At 39.7% G+C, this 22,562-nt stretch overlaps 1 protein-coding gene and 2 gene segments (V, D, J or C); 1 reads left to right on the forward strand and 2 right to left on the reverse strand.

Annotated features, from left to right (window-relative positions):
* Positions 1-1,386: 1,386 nt before the first annotated feature.
* LOC122994068 lies at positions 1,387-9,890 on the reverse strand. Its single transcript, XM_044368599.1, has 3 exons — positions 9,576-9,890; positions 8,643-8,937; positions 1,387-1,505 (listed from the first exon to the last, which is right to left on the reverse strand). Exons 1-3 carry the CDS (start codon positions 9,888-9,890, stop codon positions 1,387-1,389), a joined length of 729 nt encoding a protein of 242 aa, XP_044224534.1.
* An 8,907-nt stretch (positions 9,891-18,797) lies between these two features.
* On the reverse strand, positions 18,798-20,492 carry LOC122994069. The segment is given in 3 exon segments: positions 18,798-19,298; positions 20,150-20,201; positions 20,454-20,492. Coding segments are annotated over 3 exon segments (423 nt in total).
* A 180-nt stretch (positions 20,493-20,672) lies between these two features.
* LOC122993834 lies at positions 20,673-21,184 on the forward strand. The segment is given in 2 exon segments: positions 20,673-20,724; positions 20,841-21,184. Coding segments are annotated over 2 exon segments (396 nt in total).
* The last annotated feature ends 1,378 nt before the right edge of the window (positions 21,185-22,562 follow it).

A 22,562-nucleotide genomic window follows, 5' to 3' on the forward strand; every position in this document is an offset into this window, starting at 1 on the left:
ACTCCGTGATTTTGCTCCTTTCCAGAGTATAAACTGAGGTGCCTGAAGGTCAGAATGATGTCTGTACCAGTAAAGGTCAATCACTCTCTCTGCTGTATCATAGGTACATGTGAGTGTGACAGATTCTCCTTCTCTTCTACTGACTTCATCTTTTACAGGAGAGATTGTGTCTCCAGCTATTAGTCCTGGAAAAAGTAGAGAAAATGAAGCCATTAGACTAACATTGTTCATGAGGCTGAGAGGAGAAGACAGTGGAAAATGTCAACTGTACAGTGTTACTCTGTGGACACAAATTGATCAACTGTTCATTTGACTGATTTCTATAGAAATCATCTTCCAAGGTGTTACCTAGTGAAGGAAACATGTTGTATTAAAGTTCTGTTCCAGAGTCAAATATCCATCATTTGGAAAATATCACACAATGACAAAAACATACGTACCTACAAGAGCTGAAAACAGTAAAATGACAGCCAGTGTTTCCATGGTTACACAAGTGAAATGCTGTAAGTGAATGTTGAGTTTGAATAAGTGTTGAGTGGTTTTGTGAGTTGTGTTTGGTCTGATGTTCACAGCTGGAATCAAACAGCTCTCTGCCATGCAGCCACCTCTGCAGTCAGTAGGAGGAGACTCATATGTCAAATGACATTCATTTGTAAAACTCTTCATCACAACTGTGTCTCATGAGGGAAAAGAATCTAGACTGTTTGATAAGAAACCACTGAAGTTTAACAGTGTGTGACTCCCTCTAGTGGATGTTGTGGAGTATTCTGTTGTCTTTGCTCCAAAGGTTTTTGTACAGAGTTTTGGTGTTTGCTGTCACTGTGGGCTGCAGAGCACAGTAGTACACAGCAGAGTCAGACACTGCAGCAGAGGAGATCTGCAGATGAAATGTCTTTCTTTCTCTGTCATGTTTCAAAGACAACCCTTCTTTCTCTGAATTTTCCATGATGAGCAGCTGTGGAGACGAACTGGACTTCTGTTGATACCAGTAGAGCATGTTAACATAACCAGAATAGTTGCAGGAGAGAGTCACATTGTCTCCTTCCAAAGCCAGCATTACATCCTTAAATGGTTTCAGTAAATCCTCAGAGGATCCTGAAAACAACAAATACATATTTCACCATGAAATTTGTATTTTTCAAAATGATAAAATATCTTTAAACTGAGTAAAAAAAAGAATAAATGAATTATTAAAAAAAATGACAGTAGTATATTGAATGATGTCTATCATCTCTTGTTACATGTTGATTGGTGTCCTGAGTACTTACCAGTATGAAAAGTGAGCATCATCATCCAAATGAAATGAAGTAACATTATTTGACTTGTAGTGAATGAACAATAGAAAGAACACAGTATCTCTTCAGTTCCAAATGAAGCCTTTCATATTCAGTTGTGTAGCTCCTCCTCTTGCTGTGGTCTGTTTACATTCAGGCTGATGGAAGCTTTAGAAATGACAGTGATGCTGCAGTCATCATCATCCAAGAAGGTCAGACTGAAGGAGGAATCTGCAGAAAATTCACCACAATCAATCTGTAGAGAAACAACTTTCTGACAAGTCAAAAAGTCCAAACTGCAAACTGTACAGAAAGTAACTGTGTTGTGAGTGTGAAACATGTTCAGGTTAACAGCGTTTTAGTCTCATACAGTCTGCCTGCTGGATGAACACATCATGGATACTGAACTACATGACTACTCACTTTCATTTCATTTATTAGTTGATTTGTCAGGGACAGTGCTCATTGATGAACATATACATATTAATGAGCCAGTGTTAGTCTGAGAGGATTAGTTTCATCTGTTGTCTCTGACCAGATATTAAAGCCTATAACTACATGAACAGAATAAGGTAATAACTGAAGACATATGATAAAACAGAATTACATGTATCACATTAAAAACACAAGATGGCAGCAGAGAGGGCTGTCGACAGACTAATGTCGGCAAACCTGGTTTTCAATGAGCCACATCGTCAGCTGGTCTGTGAAAGTGTGATATGTATGAATTTCCTTGATGAGCTTGAGGAGCGAGTTCCACTGTTTAGCTGCAATGACAGAATACTGACTGACTGAAAGCACTTTTTCTGATGGGAACGATGCGTTCTGTGTTGTGTTCATCTACTGACACATCATGGCTGAATAGTGACAACAAACACTTGAAATCTTGATACAAACCAAAACAAGGAAAAATGAACAAGACTGCAAATATCAAAACTTTTTAAATTTGAATAATCTGTTGATTAGTTCCACTAATTTAATTAGTGCATATAACTGGCATGGACCCGATATTATCCCATCATCCCATAGGTTTATGCCTGAACTCTGCAGCTAGCTATCCTCTGAGTGATGATGGTGTTTCTGATTCCCCTTCACTGGTGTCAACTATTCCAGTACATTATATTGCAAGGCTATCCAAAAAATGGACCGGCAGGCACAAAAGGGTCCCATCTGACCTCATTTCTATTAAGACTCAGTCTGCCAGTTGTTGCAGTGCATCGTTTTTAAATGGTTGTCTGTGGAATTTAAGGTCCGTCACCAATAAGTCTTTTACTGATAAAGATTTTATTTCTTCTAATGATTTAGATTTTATCTTTATGGTTGAAACTTGAGCAGACACCGATGTCTCATTGAAGCATGTCCCTCCAGATATACATTTTGGAATAGTCCTAGGTTAAGTGGACGTGGAGGTGGACTTGCTGTCATTTATAAAGCTGACAACAAATGTACACCAACTGCTATTGGCAATTTTATCTCATTTGAGTTATTCTCATTCACTATTTCCCACCATACGATCTTTTTGGGCTGTTATATCGCCCTCCTAACTCAAAAGGCAACTTTCTTTCAGAATTTGATCACTTGCTTTCAATAACTACCACTAACTGTGAGAAAGTTATTTTATTGGGAGACTTAATATTCACATTGACAACCAAAGTGACAAACGTGCATCTGAATTCCTTGATCTTATCAATACTTTTGACTGTATTCAGCATGTCTCTGGCTCTACTCACCAACATGGTCATACTCTTGACCTAATTATTACTTACGGCATTAATCCAGTAAATCTACAGACCTTAAACAAGCATGTTTCTGACCTTGCAGCTATCCTTTTTAACATCCCATTAGTGTCTGTGGTTTCGAACCCTAGAGGCCCTCGTTATTTTAGACCCATCACGCCACAAACCTGTGAGAATTTCTGCAATACCTCAGAAACTTCACTTTTAAAGTAAGTTTTAAATGACATTAGAATGAATTTGGATGCTGGCTGCTGTACTGTTCTGGTACTTTTAGACCTTTCTGCAGCATTTGACACAGTCGATCATGGAATATTAATTAATCGACTAGAAAACTGCATCGGCGTGACTGGTACTGCTCTAGACTGGTTTAAATCTTATTTGACAACAGAACATTCTCAGTTTCAATTGGAAATGTCTCTTCCAAATCCTCAATTATCAGCTGCAGCGTTCCTCAAGGATCAGTTCTTGGCCCTTTACTGTTTTCCATTTGCATGATACCACTGGGTCAAGTCATTCACAACTCCAATATTTCCTTCCATTTTTATGCAGACGATACACAGATATATCTATCCATAAATCCATCAGACATTACCTCACTTACCTCACTCACAACGTGTCTTGCAAGTATTAGATCTTGGATGTCCAATAATTTCTTAATGCTCAATAATGACAAAACTGAAGTGATGGTGTTTGGGCCCAGAGCACACAGGGACTCTATAAGCAAGACCTTAGTTTCCCAGGGTTTGCAGTGCACCCATGAGGCCAGAAATCTGGGTGTAATCTTTGATTCAGACTTGAATTTTTCTAAACATTTTACCAAAATCACCAAATCAGCTATCACTCAAATCAGGAACATTGCAAAGATTAGATCTTTTCTTTCTTTCAGTGATGCTGAAATACTCATTCACGCTTTTGTCTCTAGTCATTTATATTACTGCAACTCCTTATTTGCTGGACTGCCCCTAAAATCAATCAACCGCCTACAGCTTGTACAGAATACTGTGGCTAGGGTTCTTATAGGAGCTAGAAAATATGATCACATTTCCCCTGTTCTCGCCTCATTGCACTGGTTACCTGTGGTTTTTAGAATTGATTTTAAAATTTTACTGCTTGTTTTTAAATCTCTGAACAGCCTAGCCCCGTCTTATATCACTGACCTTCATCCCTTGCACCCCAGCTTGTTCTCTAAGATCTGTGGACCAGCTGTTGCACTCAGTCCCCAGGGCAAAGCTTGAGACGGGGTAGAAGGGCATTTGCTGTTAGAGCTCCCAAATTGTGGAATAACCTTCCTCTGGAAATCACACAAGCTACCTCAGTGTCCTCTTTTAAAACTCTTTTAAAAACTAATTTTTATACAAGTGCATTTAATTAGAGTTTTTTTTGTTTTTTTAATTTGTTTATTTGGTCTTACCTTTGTTTCCATTTCTTACTGTCTTTTAGCTTAGATATGTAATTGCATTGTGTATTTTGTTTTATGTCTGTGAAGCACTTTATAAACTTGTTTTTGAAAAGTGCTATATAAATAAAGTTTATTATTATTGTTATTATTATTTGTTTTTTTCATTTAATATTTTTTTGTCTCTGAAATGGTGTCTTGTGTTTGAAGCATCATCCAGCTGGTTTGTCATTGATGTGGATTTGCTGCTCATGTGAATCCTCCCACAGTGTTTCATTAGCAGCTGTAACCACAGTGACTCTGATAAAACAGGAATTAGCAGAATCCATCTGATATGAAGCTGTGGTTTGAATACCACTTCCCTCCTCTTTGAAGAGTAGTCAGATATCTGTGTTCAGTTTTTGTACAGCCTCTTCTACATTTTCTATCACTGTGTGATAGAAAGTGTATCTACACTTTCTAGAGCACAGTAGTAGAGAGCTGAGTCTGCCAGGGTTAGACTCTGTATGGTCAGCTCAGTTGTTGTAGCTGATGTTTTGGATTTATATCGTTCATCAGAAATATATTCATCTATATATTCATAACTATATACATATTCAGAAGTACTCTCTGATTTTGCTCCTTTCAATGGTATAAACTGAGGTGCCTGAAGGTCAGAATGATGTTTGTACCAGTAAAGGTTAGTACCCCCTGCACTTGTCTCATAGGTACATCTGAGTGTGACAGATTCTCCTTCTCTTCCACTGACTTCTTCTTTTACAGGAGAGATTGTGTCTCCAGCTATTAGTCCTGGAAAAAGTAGAGAAAATGAAGCCATTAGACTAACATTGTTCATGAGGCTGAGAGGAGAAGACAGTGGAAAATGTCAACTGTACAGTGTTACTCTGTGGACACAAACTGATCAACTGTTCATTTGACTGATTTCTATAGAAATCATCTTCCAAGGTGTTACCTAGTGAAGGAAACATGTTGTATTAAAGTTCTGCTCCAGAGTCAAATATCCATCATTTGGAAAATATCACACAATGACAAAAACATACGTACCTACAAGAGCTGAAAACAGTAAAATGACAGCCAGTGTTTCCATGGTTACACAAGTGAAATGTGCTGTAAGTGAATGTTGAGTTTGAATAAGTGTTGAGTGGTTTTGTGAGTTGTGTTTGGTCTGATGTTCACAGCTGGAATCAAACAGCTCTCTGCCATGCAGCCACCTCTGCAGTCAGTAGGAGGAGACTCATATGTCAAATGACATTCATTTGTAAAACTCTTCATCACAACTGTGTCTCATGAGGGAAAAGAATCTAGACTGTTTGATAAGAAACCACTGAAGTTTAACAGTGTGTGACTCCCTCTAGTGGATGTTGTGGAGTATTCTGTTGTCTTTGCTCCAAAGGTTTTTGTACAGAGTTTTGGTGTTTCCTGTCACTGTGGGCTGCAGAGCACAGTAGTACACAGCAGAGTCAGACACTGCAGCAGAGGAGATCTGCAGTTTGACTCCACGCTTGTCTTCAAACAGTCCAGTAAAGAATCTTGTTTCTGACTTCAGAAAGTCTGCTGGTCTTGTGATGTTACTGCTTGAGATGTACATGAGGAACTCTGGTGGTTTTCCTGGATATTGTCGATACAAGAAGAAATAATCATTGCCAGCAGGTTGTTTGGAGTAGTTGTAGGACAGAGTAACAGTGCTGCCTTTTAAACTGTATTCTTCATTGTTGACTGGAGTGAGCTCTTCACAGCTGACACCTAAAGGAAGAGATAACTCTGTTATAACATGTTGTCAAAGACTCATAACATGAATACATACAACTTCATGCTCAGTTTTCATCAATAGAAGTAAATATGAAGTGTGTCACCTACCTGTTAGTGTGATCAGAAACAAAGTTGAAAACAGACTTAATTGCATCAACACCATCTTGAAGATAAGAAGAAACTGTCTGTGTTGTTTAGTATGAAACACCACAGTGAAAGTTTGTGTCTTTCTGTACTTCAGTGACAGTTTTGCTCCTCCCTTAATCTCCTCCTCCCTGCTCTCACAGCTCAGAGAGTGGCTGCACCGGAGATGGGCTCCTGAATACATCTCAAACTTGGACCTACAAAGTGGGACATTTTGCAAAATAACCTTCAAATACTCTTCAGAAGATACTCTACAGAAGAGGTAACAAAATTAATTAACAGTAGAGGAAATATCATCTTCAGATATATTTTTAAATCAAAACAGCCAGCTAGCTGTCAACTGCTACCTGCTACTGTTACCTACATTCCAAAGGAGAAACTGCACTGAGGAAGCTAACAGAAGAGTTATTTTGTGAAGAAGAGAAAGAGACAAGAAGAGAAATTAAGGGGTCCTTGTTGGTGGTATTCTCTCTCTCCATGAACTGGTGTGATGGTGGCACAACCAACGTTTGCAGCGGCCTCTCGTAGTTCCGACTTGCAGTATCGTTGTCCATGTCTACGTCTACATCTGTGACATCCTGTGGAGTGTAGGGGAAATATGTCTATAATATGTCTATATCAGTTTTTTGGGACATTTATAACAAAGACTTTTGCTTTGAGAAATACTGGCTGGGAGCTAAATCAGCTGATGGCGTTTGGTCTGCTGCACCCAGCGGACCCAAAGGAAGCGCAGATGAGTGCAAGCTAGGCTAACTGTTAACCTATACATACCGGTCATGCAACAACAATCATGTTGCCAAATGTTCTCTGGACAGCATAATGGATTATATAACTCCCTCATCAGTGCTGGTCAGTCGTTGACATGCAAGAGCTGTCTACATCCAATTGAGACATGTACTTTTCTGTCTAAATGCACTTTAATACACTCTGCTGCTAACTGCTCGTTCGTTTTTTGTTTTTTTCTCTTGGGATTTATGTGTTTTTATCATTTTTTTAAATAGAATTTTTGCATACACAGTATATATTTATCCTCTCTGTTGTTGTTACATTGCTGTGAGCTGGGAGGAACAGCATTTTGTTTCTTGTGTATGCAAATACACAAGAAAATGTCAATAAACTAAAAATTGAATCTTGAAGTAAAGATTTAGTTATATAGTTAAATAGTGCCTCAAAACCTCTGTTGTATCATCACTGAATAAGAAAGTTAAAGAAGTTTTTAAACATCCAGCTTCTCATAGAGTCCAGGCAATCCTTTAAATCAGACAGTTTGCTGAAATTGCCACATCTGAGGGAAATGTACAGCTGTTTGTCATCTGCATAAAAGTGAAAAGATATGTTAAAACAGTAGTATATGAATAGAAAATAAGATAGGACCAATAACAGACCCTTGAGGCACTCCATAACTCAAGACAGCAGCATCAGACATATCATTAGCAACCATCACAAATAATTGTTTATTTGATAAATATGATATAAACCAGCTTAAATCAGAAACAGATGGGCCAACCCACCGTTGTAGCCTGTCACTGAGGACTCCATGATCCACTGTATCGAAATCTGAGCTAAGATCCAACAACTCAAAATATTTTTTGAAATAAAAGGTCATTTTGAGCTAGACCTGAAATGATTGCATACAGTTGGATCCAGATCAGGTTTGTTAAGCAGAAACTGCACACTAGTTAACTTTAAACAGAAGAAGCATTAATCATGGCCAATAACCAAAGACCTACAGTGGCTACAACCTGTTTGAGAAATGTACTGTAACTTGTACTGAAATTCTTCAAGAAATTCATAATGTAGTACCATGTTAATAGATAGTGATATGTAGCACAAGAAGCTAGCGAAGCTCTGTTAACAGAATAGCATTCCCGCACATGCTCAGTAGTCAGTGACCATATCTCATTCACACTCGTAGTTCAAACAGTGGAGGCAGCAGACACCCTTGTTGAATGTCTAATGGAAACAGCTCATGATAAAAACTGACAGTATGAAACAAACATTCTCATATTTTCATTACATTCACTTTTTAACCCGACGAGTAACTTCAGGTTTTTGTTCAACACACAGTTTTATGTCACTTTATGTTTGATGGTGTCTTGCGTTTGAAGCATCATCCAGCTGGTTTGTCATTGATGTGGATTTGCTGCTCATGTGAATCCTCCCACAGTGTTTCATTAGCAGCTGTAACCACAGTGACTCTGATAAAACAGGAATTAGCAGAATCCACCTGATATGAAGCTGTGGTTTGAATACCACTTCCCTCCTCTTTGAAGAGTAGTCAGATATCTGTGTTCAGGTTTTTGTACAGCCTCTTCTACACTTTCTATCACTGTGTGTCTAGAGCACAGTAGTAGAGAGCTGTGTCTGCCAGGGTTAGACTCTGTATGGTCAGCTCAGTTGATGTATATGATGTTTGGGATTTATATCGTTTATCAGGAATATATTCAGCTCTGCTCCCCCTTGCTCCTTTAAACAGTATAAACTGAGGTGCCTGAAGGTCAGAATGATATTTGTACCAGTAAAGGTCAGCAGAATAGCTTGTCTGATAGGTACATGTGAGTGTGACAGATTCTCCTTCTCTTCCACTGACTTCTTCTTTTACAGGAGAGATTGTGTCTCCAGCTATTAGTCCTGGAAAAAGTAGAGAAAATGAAGCCATTAGACTAACATTGTTCATGAGGCTGAGAGGAGAAGACAGTGGAAAATGTCAACTGTACAGTGTTACTCTGTGGACAGAAAACTGATCAACTGTTCATTTGACTGATTTCTATAGAAATCATCTTCCAAGGTGTTACCTAGTGAAGGAAACATGTTGTATTAAAGTTCTGTTCCAGAGTCAAATATCCATCATTTGGAAAATATCACACAATGACAAAAACATACGTACCTACAACAGCTGAAAACAGTGAAATGACAGCCAGTGTTTCCATGGTTACACAAGTGAAATGCTGTAAGTGAATGTTGAGTTTGAATAAGTGTTGAGTGGTTTTGTGAGTTGTGTTTGGTCTGATGTTCACAGCTGGAATCAAACAGCTCTCTGCCATGCAGCCACCTCTGCAGTCAGTAGGAGGAGACTCATATGTCAAATGACATTCATTTGTAAAACTCTTCATCACAACTGTGTCTCATGAGGGAAAAGAATCTAGACTGTTTGATAAGAAACCACTGAAGTTTAACAGTGTGTGACTCCCTCTAGTGGATGTTGTGGAGTATTCTGTTGTCTTTGCTCCAAAGGTTTTTGTACAGAGTTTTGGTGTTTCCTGTCACTGTGGGCTGCAGAGCACAGTAGTACACAGCAGAGTCAGACAGCTGCAGCTTCTGGATCGTCAGAGGAACTGATGTTTTGTTCAATGTAGCATCAAATCTGTTTTTCTGGAACTCTGCAGCATTATCTCCTCCACCAGAGTAACGTTGCAAAATATACTTTGGGGAATCATTTACTTCTTGTTTGTACCAGAATAAGTATGTATTTGGGTCACTGGTCTGAAATGTACAAGCAAGTGTAACTGTGTCTCCTTCAGCAGCAATGAAATCTCCTGTTGGCTGGGTCACGCTGTCTTGTCCTTTACACTCTGGGGAAGAACAGAACATGCAGAGGAAGAGATGAATCAATAAAGATGATTGATTAAAGGAGAACAATCCGCAGTTTTAAAGAGTTACCTAGCAGACACTGAGACATCTAGAATAGTCTGTTTTTACTGACTGCTGTCTGTCAGACTGAACTACATCTTGTTTTCTAAAAAAGTTATAAATGTTTCCTTTATGATGGACATTAAAAGCACTTATAGCTCAGTTCTGTGTTAAAAACTGTTGAGAAAGGAAACACATTCTGCTTTCTATCTTACCAAAGAAAAGAGCAGCAAGAATAATCCACAGCCAATGTTCCATCTCTACAACAAGGTTTAAATCAACAGGAGAAACTATCTGATGTTCAACATTCAGTCTGAGAATTGTTCTCTTCACAGCAGCAGTTATTATTGACAGAATGGTTGAACACAGTGCAGAAGTAGTGCACCGCCTACTTGATAATGTGGCCCTCTAGTGGAGGTAAAAAGTTCAGTACAACAGTGTGGAAAAAGGCTTCCAGCAGCTTGTCAGTGTGTCAGCTTGTGTTTTTGTACAGAGACTGTGGGTTTGCTGTCACTGTGGGCCTCACAGCACAGTAGTACAAAACAGAGTCTGTCACTGCAGCAGAGGAGATCTGCAGATGGATTTGGGTTTTATCTTCATTCACATTAAAAGACAGTCTAGGTACTGGATCTGATATCAGACTTCCCGTTCCTGAGTGAGAGATGAGGAATTCTGGTGGTTTTCCTGGATATTGTCGATACCAGAAGAAATAATCATCAGCTGCAGCAGCTTTGTAGTATGTGTAGGACAGAGTAACAGTGCTGCCTTCTAAACTGTTCTCTTCATTGTTGACTGGAGTGAGTTCTTGACAGCTGACACCTAAAGGAAGAGATAACTCTGTTATAACATGTTGTAAATATCATGATCAAGGAATCATATAAAAAAAATTACGCAGAATCTTTCATACCTGTTGTAGCGACTACTGGCAACAACGTAAAAGTCGCTGAGAGGCTGAGGTAGGGCCTTGTTTGCCGTTTGTCCGACACGCTACCAAAAAGATTCGCTGAGATCAAAACTGTAGCTTAATAACTTTTATTAATGAAAGTGATCAACTTATTATAACTTTCACAAAATATAGGATACTCAAAATAATCATAGCGATCAGGTGTAAAACTGCGTTCAGGTGTAAAACAGCGGTCAACAAAAAATACGACGACCCACTCACCCTCTGTCTCTTACCAGCTGGCATGCAGGTGAACAGGTGCTTAAATTAACTATAGGATACCACCGCCCATATCCATGTGACCTGATTATCAATCCCAGTGATCGTGCAATAATAAACAAACCAAAATAACCCAAAATATAAAACAAAAGAATTACTACTTTGCAATTCATTCAATTAATCCATTCATGGCTCCTACACGCCAGCCCCTAATTATTAGGTTATTACATAATAATTACTCACATTGCAGATGTTAATAGGAGGCATGAAGCAACTAAAAGATCAATAATCAAAGTCCATAAATTTACTTTACATTTTCGATCTTCTTTCTTCCTCCCGATCCTGTACATGAGTCATAAGTCAGTAAGACCAGAGGTTACTAGCACATAGTCTTATCAGAGTGATCTTTACCATCACTCTATGTCTGTCAGTCAAAATCAGAGTCAAAATGGAGGTCAAAGTGTCACAATGTGCATCAACCACTCCTTATCCAGCTTCGGCCTCCTGTAGTAGACAGACTTTGGTTATTGGTCGGTCCAGGCAGCTGCTCTTTGTTTTGATGCGTACCTGACGCACAAAACCTCTCCTGTCTGGAAAGGTTTGTAGGACTCTTCCCATGACCCAGGAGTTACGAGGTCTGCTGTTACTACTACTGCTGACAACTCCTTTTTCATCCTTTGTAGCTTTTCCATCTGATAGACAACTTGAAACTGTCTCTCTCTTAAAAGTTTCCATGTCCTTCTCCAATGAACGTCTTTGTTGGTCCGTATCCAAGTCAGACTGTGCAAGAGCCATGCTCAATTGTCTCCTCTTCTGACAAACAGACAAGAGCCAAGTCTTAAATCTCAAGATCCAAGCAACAGACTTTCTCAGATGAGTCCAAGAGTCAAAGTAATGGATCATGCGAGTCACTGCATCAACCTCCTCTCTGACCTGTACAGCATTCACTGCAACAGCTTTCTTAACCTCAGGGTCATCTGATGGAAGTTGAAGAGCATCGTCAGGAGAGACAGGCCACTCACTCTCAGGTTGAAGGAGAACATGAGGCCCTGACACCCATGTTGCATTCCTGAGAAATGTATCTACTTTCACACCCCTGGAGGCAACATCGGCTGGATTGCTTGCAGTTTCAACATACCTCCATTGAGAAGGGTGTGAGGCCTTGCGAATTTCTGAGACTCGGTTGGCAACAAAGACTCTGAATCTGGTCACCACTCCTATCAGTGAACTTGTAAGATCTGGTCCCTGTAGGAGCTGAGCATTAAGTGATGTTCCCTGGTAACTCACTCCACAGTCAAAGACAACTCTGATCTTTCCTTTTGTAGGATGGTAGACGCCATGGTGCGGAATATACCAGACCTTGCCATCACTACGTTCCACATCCTCGTCAGGCACCCTTTCAGCATAACCTTTGGCAACAAGGTCATTCATGAAGGCCATATAATCAGCATGAAATGAGGAATCCTTCGGAAGCCTCTTCTTCAGGTGTAAGGCTCGCTGCTCAATGATTTTCTTATTATTTGGCATGCTAACGTCCCTTTTCCTCAGAGGTAAGTTGATCTGATAGTGGCCATTCACTTGCTTTGCTGAGTTTGTGACCAGTTCCATAAACTTTTGATCTTCTCTTGACATGCCAATTTGTTCATCCATGCTGCATTCAGGGAAATCTGCCTTAAATTGCTGCTGCCAAAGTTCGTCCAAACATACAACTGACACTCTGTTCACTTGTAACTCTGGCTGCTCACAGTCCATTGCATCTCCACTGTCTCCTTTCAGTGGTCCGTTCACAGTCCAACCCAGCATCGTCCTTATTGCATAGGGTCCATTATTAACACTGCGTATGACTTGCAATGGTTCCAAGGCCTTAGAAACATTTGTCCCTATCAACAGCTCAATCCCTGCCTCAATCTCAGGCAAATTGACATGTTTTAAATGAGGCCATCTCTGAAGATCACTCTGTCTCGGAATGTTCCCCTTGTGAACAGGCATGCACATCTGCGTGTAAGCCTTGGGCAGTTCACAGAAGTGCTCCTCATTCAAGCCAGCTACCTCCAGGCCTGACACGATGTGACTGCTCACAACTTTCTCTTGGCCCATTGTCCGTAAAAGAATATGTACCTTCTTCCCTGTAAGGTCAAGCTTGTGCATCAGAGACTCTGTACAGAACACTGCTGTACTGCCTTGGTCCAAGAAAGCATAGGTGGTGACAATCTTGCTCCCCTTTCTGGATTTAACTTGCACTGGAACTATGGGAAGTTTACAATCGTGATCACCAGCCCCAGTAAGACCACTTGCCACCAGAGTGCTGTCCACTGACACCTCTGCTTTCCTCTCAGCTAGGTCAGATTCCTTTTCCTTTGGAGGAATGTGAAGTATGGTTGGATGTTTAAGACCACATTTTGCACAGGAAATCCGTTTTCTGCAATCTTTGCTGATGTGTCCAATACACAAACAGCCAAAACAGACACCATTGTCCTTCAAGAAGCCAATCTTCTCTTTATGTGCTCTTTTCCCCAACTGAGGACACAAATCCAATGCGTGACCTCCTCCACAGCAAAGACATGTCTTCCTTTCAGTTTGAACATGTTCCTTCCCTTTGGTTCCAGGTTGAGTTTTCTTTCCCACAGGGGCTACAGTGGTAGCAAAACTGGTTCCTTTAATTCCAGAACGAGATTGTGGATTGTGCTTGCTTACACCTTTGTTTGTTGTCAGCGATGGAGCATCCTGTATGTTTCCAAACACTGGGTCAGTTAAGATTCTCACTTGTCTCTCAATGAAATTAGTGATGTCAATGAATGTAGCTCTCTGGCTGCGCCTTTCTTGCAGTTCACAGGCTACAGTTCTCCACATGTCCCTAAATTTGTAAGGCAGTTTCCTTATAATGGCCAGCATATTGGCAGGCATGTCTAGCTCATGCAAGTATTGCACCTCTTCCATGGCATTACAGCAGCCTCTGAGAAAAAAGCTGTAATCTTGAAGAGCTTTTACATCTTCAGTTTTGATCGGAGGCCATGAAAGAGCCCTTTCCATGTATGCAGATGCAACCTTCTGCTCATTTCCAAACTGCTCCTGTAGTAAAGCCTTAGCCTTAACATATCCCCTCTCTGGATCAATGTGCTGGCAGCTTCTAACAAACTCTTTTGGATGACCCTTAGTGTACTGCTCCAGGAAATAGAGTCGGTCACTGTGGCTCGCAGTGTTCCTTTCCACACCATCCTCAAAAGCCTTCATGAATGCATGATATTTTAATGGATCACCATCAAAAGTTGGTATATCTCGCTTGGGCAAAGATGAAAGACATTGCTGCTGTATCAACAGTGTAGTGATTTCATTTTGCTTCCTCATAATACCAAGTATGTTGTTTTGGTCTTCATTTTCTGGACCCATATTTGCATACGACACATTTCCATATTGTATTTGTGTAGTTGCTTGAGCATCACGATACACTGAATGTTGCTGGGGTTCATGGCACCCTACAGACATAGGCTTCAAATGAAAGAACTGAGATGGATTTTTCTCCTCAGGCCTTGCTCCTGTTTCCAGGTGGTCACGTTTGATTTCCTTTTGTGACATTTGTGGAATAAATGGATTTGCCTTAGCACTGAGGGTTTGTGTTTTTCCTTGTCTTTTTTCCAAATAAGAATTCATTCCATCTGATTGCTTTGTTATGGAGGTTTTCCCACTTAGGATGCTCTGAGATCTGAACACATTTAGCTTAGCCATGTGTGTAGCAATTTCCTCATCCAGTTGAAGCTGCTCCTTCCTTTTACGTAGCCGTTCCTCCTCTTCTTCCAGTTCGTGTTTGTCCTTTAATAATTTTTGTCTTATCTTTAAAGCTGCCAAGTCAGCCTCAGCTTTAAGACGTGCAGAAGAAATACTAGAAGCAGCAGACTTTCTTCCTGTTGCAGAGTTTTGTGATCTGGACACTCTGCTTCCCACATTTGACACACTGTCACTTGGCTTTACATCATCTTGTATATCATCTGTCATGATTATGGATGCAGCCTGCATTATTACTTGAGGTTCATCGGCTATTTGAAGAAAAGACACATCTTCATTGATTCCAACAGGATCAGATTGAACACAACTGTCATTGTGGAGCAGTTCCTCTGGTTCACTCAACCATTGTTCAACATGCCCTTTAAATGTGTTGCTGTATTTCACAATGCTGGAAAACCATTCATTTTGTTTCCTCTGTTCATCCTCTGGGAGTAAAGGAATCAACATATTATGTGACATGTTGGCATTTTCACAAAGTTGAATTAAACTCTCTAAAAGGGGTTGTACATGAGAGACGTTTTCCCTTTTTTTCATGAATGATTTCATTTGTGGTATGAGCCCTTTAATTTTATTCACAGTCATTTTGCGTTCCCGTTGAAGCTTTTCAATTTTATTCACCAACGCCTTTGCGGTGAGTTGAACTTTTCTTTTCCCACACTCCATTTGAGAACTTGCAACACCAGCATTTATTTGACTCATTTTTCCTCTTTTGAGTTCCTTTTCGATTACTTTTTCAATACATTATTTGTGCATTTAAGGACACATCCACAGACCGAAAGGCAATTCATCCAGCAAACATCACATTTCCACATCAACAGCGCAGCGGCAACTTCAAAGAGACCAAGCGGAGATTCCTTATTTTTGCATCACGGAGATAATTCAGCACCGGTAATCAATCAGCCAGTCGTCCTCAGCGGACACACAGCAGTGAATATGCAAGCCGCATTCCTTCCATTAATACGCAGCTTAATGCGTATAAACACCGGTAAGCCTACCTGGCTTCTGTGGTTGGCTTTGACTGCGGCTCCTGAAGTCGTGATAGTTGAAAGCCGGTGCCTTCTTCAGTCATTCACCTCCGATGTTCGCTTAGTTTAATCCCCGTCCAATCGATCCTTGCGCCCATGCGCCATCCGGTGATGTTTCTTTTAATGCCGTTTTTTGTTGACAAAAATGTAGCGACTACTGGCAACAACGTAAAAGTCGCTGAGAGGCTGAGGTAGGGCCTTGTTTGCCGTTTGTCCGACACGCTACCAAAAAGATTCGCTGAGATCAAAACTGTAGCTTAATAACTTTTATTAATGAAAGTGATCAACTTATTATAACTTTCACAAAATATAGGATACTCAAAATAATCATAGCGATCAGGTGTAAAACTGCGTTCAGGTGTAAAACAGCGGTCAACAAAAAATACGACGACCCACTCACCCTCTGTCTCTTACCAGCTGGCATGCAGGTGAACAGGTGCTTAAATTAACTATAGGATACCACCGCCCATATCCATGTGACCTGATTATCAATCCCAGTGATCGTGCAATAATAAACAAACCAAAATAACCCAAAATATAAAACAAAAGAATTAATACTTTGCAATTCATTCAATTAATCCATTCATGGCTCCTACACCTGTCAGAATGACTAGAAACAGTGAAGAAAATACATAATAGTCCAATGCCAGCATGTTGAATGAAGGTAATGTTTGTGGTTTGTGTATTGAACTCTGCTGAATATGGAAGTTCGTCTCTCTTCTATAGTTCAGTAACAGCTTAGCTCCTCCCTGAATCTCTCCGTCTCCTCTTAGATCTGTATTTTCACATCTCTCAGTTACTCTTCCTCCTGGTTAACAGACTGGTTACATTTATAACTGGAGTTGCAGAAAGGTAGCTGATCACCTTCTCAGACTTTACAAACACAAGGAGAACCTAATTATATGCTTCAAAAGTGAAGACAACATTACCTCCTTGCTGTATGATTTAAGTCAACTGATGATTAAAGTAAAACACAGCATCAAATATTATACCCAGACTATGAGCAGTAAGATTAATATCAACAGACAGTTTCAGCAGGATTTCACCTGTTTCACCAAAATTTTAGGGGCAAATTAAAGGATCTCAGTTTAAGAATCACTGGATTGTAGGAAGATCTGGAACACTAACACTTAACTCTTTGATCCAACAGTAACATCTAAACTGAAAATAAGAGGACCCAGGATTGAACCCTGTGGTTCACCACAAGAAATCCGAGAGAACTACAGAGAAACTTGTTTTATAATAAGAATAAACCAATCAAACTCTGAGTCTGTGATGTCAACCGGTTCATGAAGAGAAATTATGATGTCATATTTTCTATAGAATGTTGATATGATCTATTTATCTGTATTGCTTCTATTTCTGTTGTTTTCATCACCACTACAAGAAATCTAGACTGTTTGATAATAATTGACTTGACAAATAATCAGCCCACCCTCCTTTCTATATTCACCTTCATCCAGCCCTTTTGCACTTTGTGCTCCGGCACATTCATGAACCTGAATAACAGGAGTGCCTGGAGACGCCTGCACAGTCCGTACATCCAGGATCTACCACGCTGTACTTAAAATACGGTCCGTTATGTGTCTACAAAAGTAATCATTGAAGATGTTTCTTATTATTTATCCTCTGGGCCAAACTGTCAGTGAACCAGATTCAGCTTTAAGATTAAAACAGCAGTGGACTTCCTCTTTCTGCACCACTCTCTACATTTTGTCATCATTACATTAGAAACATCACAAAATTTCAGATGTTGTTTCAGTCACACCATTGAAAAATCTATCTATATGCCGATGACATTTTATTATATTTCACAAAATCCTATATTCCTTCTGGTGTAATAATAATAATCAGATCTCAGAGAGAAACAATGTTGGTATCTCTTGGTTTCATGGCAGGAGCTGAAATTAAGGAAGGCTTTTAAGAAGAACTCTAATGGAAACAAAATTATCTTGGATAGTCATTTTTGTGTTATTAGCAGTTTTTTTCCCTTTTTTCTTTCAGACACACATGAAAAGGTCAGAGGTCTAGTGTGGGGGGAACATGGGGAGGCAGGCCGTATGCACTACATTTGTACAATGATTGTACCTACTGTATATGTACATAGTGTAACTCTAGAGATCACACTCATGTTTTGTTTTTACATATTTGATATGATTATGTCCTGCATTCTATGTCAGATCTTCATTTTTTATTCTTTAGACTTTTGTCAATTTATTGACAGGATTCAGGATATCAGCTTAATGCACATTTACCCTTTATGAAACTGAAATAATAATAAATTACATCAAGGTCAAAGGATACCTGGGTGATTTTCCATGAAATGATCAAACCAGTTTAGAAAACTAAAATATGAGCAAACAAAGTCCTATATCTGTTTAAAATATTACAAATACAAATGTTACTTTTCTCTTTGAATAAGATAATACCCTTTCAGACATTAAAACATATTATTGCACATTTTAACATCTCAAAACCAGGGACAATTCAATAAGAACTTTAATGCAGCACATAAATAAAAACACATCGGAGGTGTTCTTTTGGTATTCTTAAAGAAACATGCAACAAACCTACTGACATGGAAACCTTTGGTGTAAAAGAAGAACCAGGTGATATCATCTTCTGCTGACAATACTCTGCACTTTGTTTCTAATCCTCAAAACTCTATTAATGTAAACTACATTTTGAAAGGATTTTAAAATTATGGGATCCTTTCATCCTTCCATTAACACCATGTTTTACATAATGATTTATGATACCACTGCTAAACAGACACACTGTCAGTTGAGACTCAAAGACTTCATAGATATGTAACAATACTTTATATAATCCCAAGATTAAGATCAAGAAAGAGTTATAATCCTGCATGTATTGTTGGTGTCAAACATCCACAGAAAAATATTTGATTTCAAGAGAGAAAATGTTTATTGTTTCAAGCATCTAAGTCATCAGTACTACAATAATGCAGTTGTTACAGTTTGAAGTTACACAATGTTACACTGTTCTGATTAGAGATCAGAGTGAGAGCAGTAGCAGAGTAAAACCAGTAGCAGAGTCCCAATGAGTCAGGTCAGGACTGGGAACACTGGTCTCTCCTCAGTGTCTCTGAGACTGGAGTCTGGGAGCCCTGGGTGGCCTCACAGGTCACAGAGCCCACCTTCCTCCACTGGTCTGCAGGGAGCCTCAGGGTGCTGCTCCAGCTGTAGCGGCCGTCCTTCTGCAGCACCCCGGGGCTCCTGCTCTCCTCCCCGCTGCTGCTGCTGCTGCTGCTGCCGTCCACCTTCCAGGCCAGACTCCAGTCTGAGGGGAAGCCCTTGTTGGCCAGACATATGAGTGTGGCCTTCCCCTGCTGCAGCTCCTCGCTGGAGGGGGGCAGCACCGTCAGGGTGGGACGGACATCACCTAGGAGACACCAATCAGATTAGAGGACAGCTGTCAATCCAACACCAGACACTTGGACACCTTTACTGTGAGAGGGTGGAGCCATATGAGGACTCTTTCTGTGCTGATATGCATGAGAGGTTTCTCAGAGGGAAGTGAAACAGTGTGTCAGTGAGTGACTGGTGGAGCAGAAAAAACATCTGACAGAAACTCCTTTAAGTCCTTTATATGACTGTTTAATGTATTTTATTTTACACTATACACTATATATAAATAAGGACATAAAGTTTGAATATATAATTCAGACATCTATGATTTAGTTTGAACTTATAACAACATATTTACTTTCAAAACTATCAAAAGATCAACAGTTAATCAGATTCATCAGTCAAAACTAACAGACCACCGTAATATATGGAAAATGTTGAGACATTCAAAAAATGAAAAACTCTCAAAAAACTGTCAAAATGATTTCAGACTGAGGTTAAAAGACAACTGGAGACATTTTAAATGATCAGAGATTCACAGCATTTCACATTGTTTATCTTCTTTGAATTTAAATTATTAAATTAAAACAGAGAATTAAAGGCTGAAATTAAAATCATTTTTAAAGTAGGATTGTTGTTTTTTACTCTGTCCTGCAGTTCAAGCTGTTCACATTTAACAAATTAACTTGAACATTTCAAAAAAAGTTCAGTAAAGCTGCTTTGAGTTCAACTTTAAGGAAACACAAGAGGAACAAACAATAAAACTGAGACTTTAAAGTGTTTTAGATCAGCACAGTGGAAACTTATATCTACTACAAATGTTCAGACGTAGAAATTATAAACTTAACTGATGATACAGTATTTAATATTTTAGCAGAAACTTACTTCCAATATCCAGTCTGGTTCCTCCACCAAAAGTCCACCACAGTGATACAAACTCAGACTTTGACACAAACAAACTCACCAAAATGAAGTAAAATTACTGAAATAACTCGAAAATTTACAACAACACAGAGCCGCCAATTTATGAATATGTGATTTTATTTCATATAAATTAATTTAAATTAATGTTAAATTTGTGTTGTAATACATTTAACTGTAACAAAATATATTCTGAAAAAAAACAGTCGTCAATACACATGAAGCCCAAACCACATAAAAATAAACACTGACACATCCTAATCAATACTGTGATAAGTTGATTGATCCATTGATGAAACAGCATCATCAGAGTAATCCAAGTCCCTGTTGGAGTCAGTCAGAGCATTTCCATAGAGAGACACTTTGCATCAGCAGCACCATGCTCCAGTGCTCTGGGAGAGTTTATAGTCCTGAGAGTTGAACACTGGATGACTGACAGCTGTCCTTCATCACAACAGAAGCCACAGAAATCCTCCTCATCAACAACATGACTTTGATCTCCGTCCTCATCTGGACTCTCCTCTGCTGCTGCTTCACAGGTAAAGTCCAGAGAATCAAACTCCTCTCCTCTATGAACATCCGTCCCTCTGAAATGAAGCCCACAAAACCATCAAAACCATGACGCTGCTTTATGTTTTTGTCTCTGTATCCTCAGAGTCCAGAGGCCAGATCACAGTGACTCAGCCTGCAGCAGTGACATCTGCTCTGGGAGGCTCCGCAACCATCAGCTGTAGGACCAGTCAGGATGTTTATACTTGGAGCAATGAGGGGAGCATCTACCACTTCTTAGCCTGGTACCAACAGAGAGATGGAGAAACTCCTAAACGTCTCATTTATGATGCTAATAATCGAGCATCAGGGACTCCAGATCGTTTTACAGGCAGTGGATCAAACTCTGACTTCACTCTGACCATCAGTGGAGTTCAGGCTGAAGATGCAGCAGTTTATTACTGTCAGAGTTTTCACTATATCAACAGGCGGGATGTGTTCATACAGTGAAAAAGCGTCGTACAAAAACCTCCCTCAGTCAGATTGAACAGAAACTGACTGATACAGTTCACTGAACACACACACACACACACACACACACACACACACACACGCACTTTATTAAGTGTGTCAAAACTAAAACTATATTCAAACAATGAAATAAAGGACTCACACAAACAGTTTTATTTATAAGGAGATTCCTCTGAAATCAGTGAAGTTTACCATCACAGCTTCTTAGCATCAACTCAACAATGATCCCATGTTTGTCATTAATTATGAGCTCAGTGTTTCCTCTTTGAAAAGAGAGAATATACCAGTCTGCTACTGTTGGTGAGCCATGGCTCAGTATGGCTGATGACCTTTAACCAAAACCATCAAAACAGGTGATATACTGTGGTTATTACATATGTAACAACAGCTCACATGTTGTAACAAGATCATTAAGGAACAGAAACATGTCAGGTATTTGGGCGGGAAAAAAATCAAGGTGGTTAAGCTGTTTCCTTAATATCAAATATTTTATTTGTGCAGGTTTTGAGACACACAGCTCTGAGATTTGTCAGCCCAACAAAGGAGGCGGGAGTCATTTTTACAGACCTATCTGCATGGAAAGATATCACATGAAAGAGCCGACCAGCAGTGTGTTTGAGAAGGAAAAAAACTCAACTAAACATTGACATACATTAGTATTAAACTGTATCATCCTTATGATGGTATGGTATATATGGCTGTGAAGTCAGAAGGAGGAGGATGGAGTGGATGGCAGGCGTACAACATGCAGGACTCTGGCAGCAGAGACCCGGGTTTGCATCCTGAGTCCCGTGTGTAGTTGGGTTTAGGCAACAAGTCAGGGTGGGGGCGACTCCACCCACTGCAGGGAGAGAGACTGATCATATTTCTGCTCTTCAGTGTTTCACTTCCCTCTTTGAGCTCAGTAACCATGGCAACAGAGAGGCATCACTGCTGAACCATGACAACAGACAGGTTTCAGAACTAAAGATAAAAAGTTGAAAGCGCTCTCTCTTACTCCAATGTATCATTTTCAACAACCAGACTAATAGTTTACATCTTCATCATTTCAAAAATCACCCGTTAGCAAGAGTGTAAAACTTTAGTTTCATTATATTAAAATTAAAAATTAAAATTTCTGGACCAAAACCTTCAGGTTGTGTGAACCAGTTTCAGTTTGAAGGATAAACAGCAGCAGCAGAGAGAGAGAGAGAGAGAGAGAGAGAGAGAGAGAGAGAGAGAGAGAGAGAGGACACATGTCTCTCAAACATTTGTTGTTTAATATCCTTAAAGTTTAACAGTGTGTGACTCCCTCTAGTGGATGTTGTGGAGTATTCTGTTGTCTTTGCTCCAAAGGTTTTTGTACAGAGTTTTGGTG

The sequence above is a fragment of the Thunnus albacares genome, chromosome 12, assembly GCF_914725855.1.
Source record: "Thunnus albacares chromosome 12, fThuAlb1.1, whole genome shotgun sequence".
In the NCBI taxonomy this organism is placed as follows: domain Eukaryota; kingdom Metazoa; phylum Chordata; class Actinopteri; order Scombriformes; family Scombridae; genus Thunnus; species Thunnus albacares.

Bases quoted from the DNA above. Each gene is read 5' to 3' on its own strand.
- LOC122994068 (XM_044368599.1), bottom strand. From the start codon at position 9,890: ATGTTCTGTTCTTCCCCAGAGTGTAAAGGACAAGACAGCGTGACCCAG. The intron at 8,938-9,575 runs CAGCCCACAGTG...TTTTCTCTACTT, and splicing joins CTGTGTACTACTGTGCTCTG to TTTCCAGGACTAATAGCTGG. The intron at 1,506-8,642 runs CTCTAGACACAC...AATTTTCTGCAG, and splicing joins CACAGCTCTCTACTACTGTG to ATTCCTCCTTCAGTCTGACC.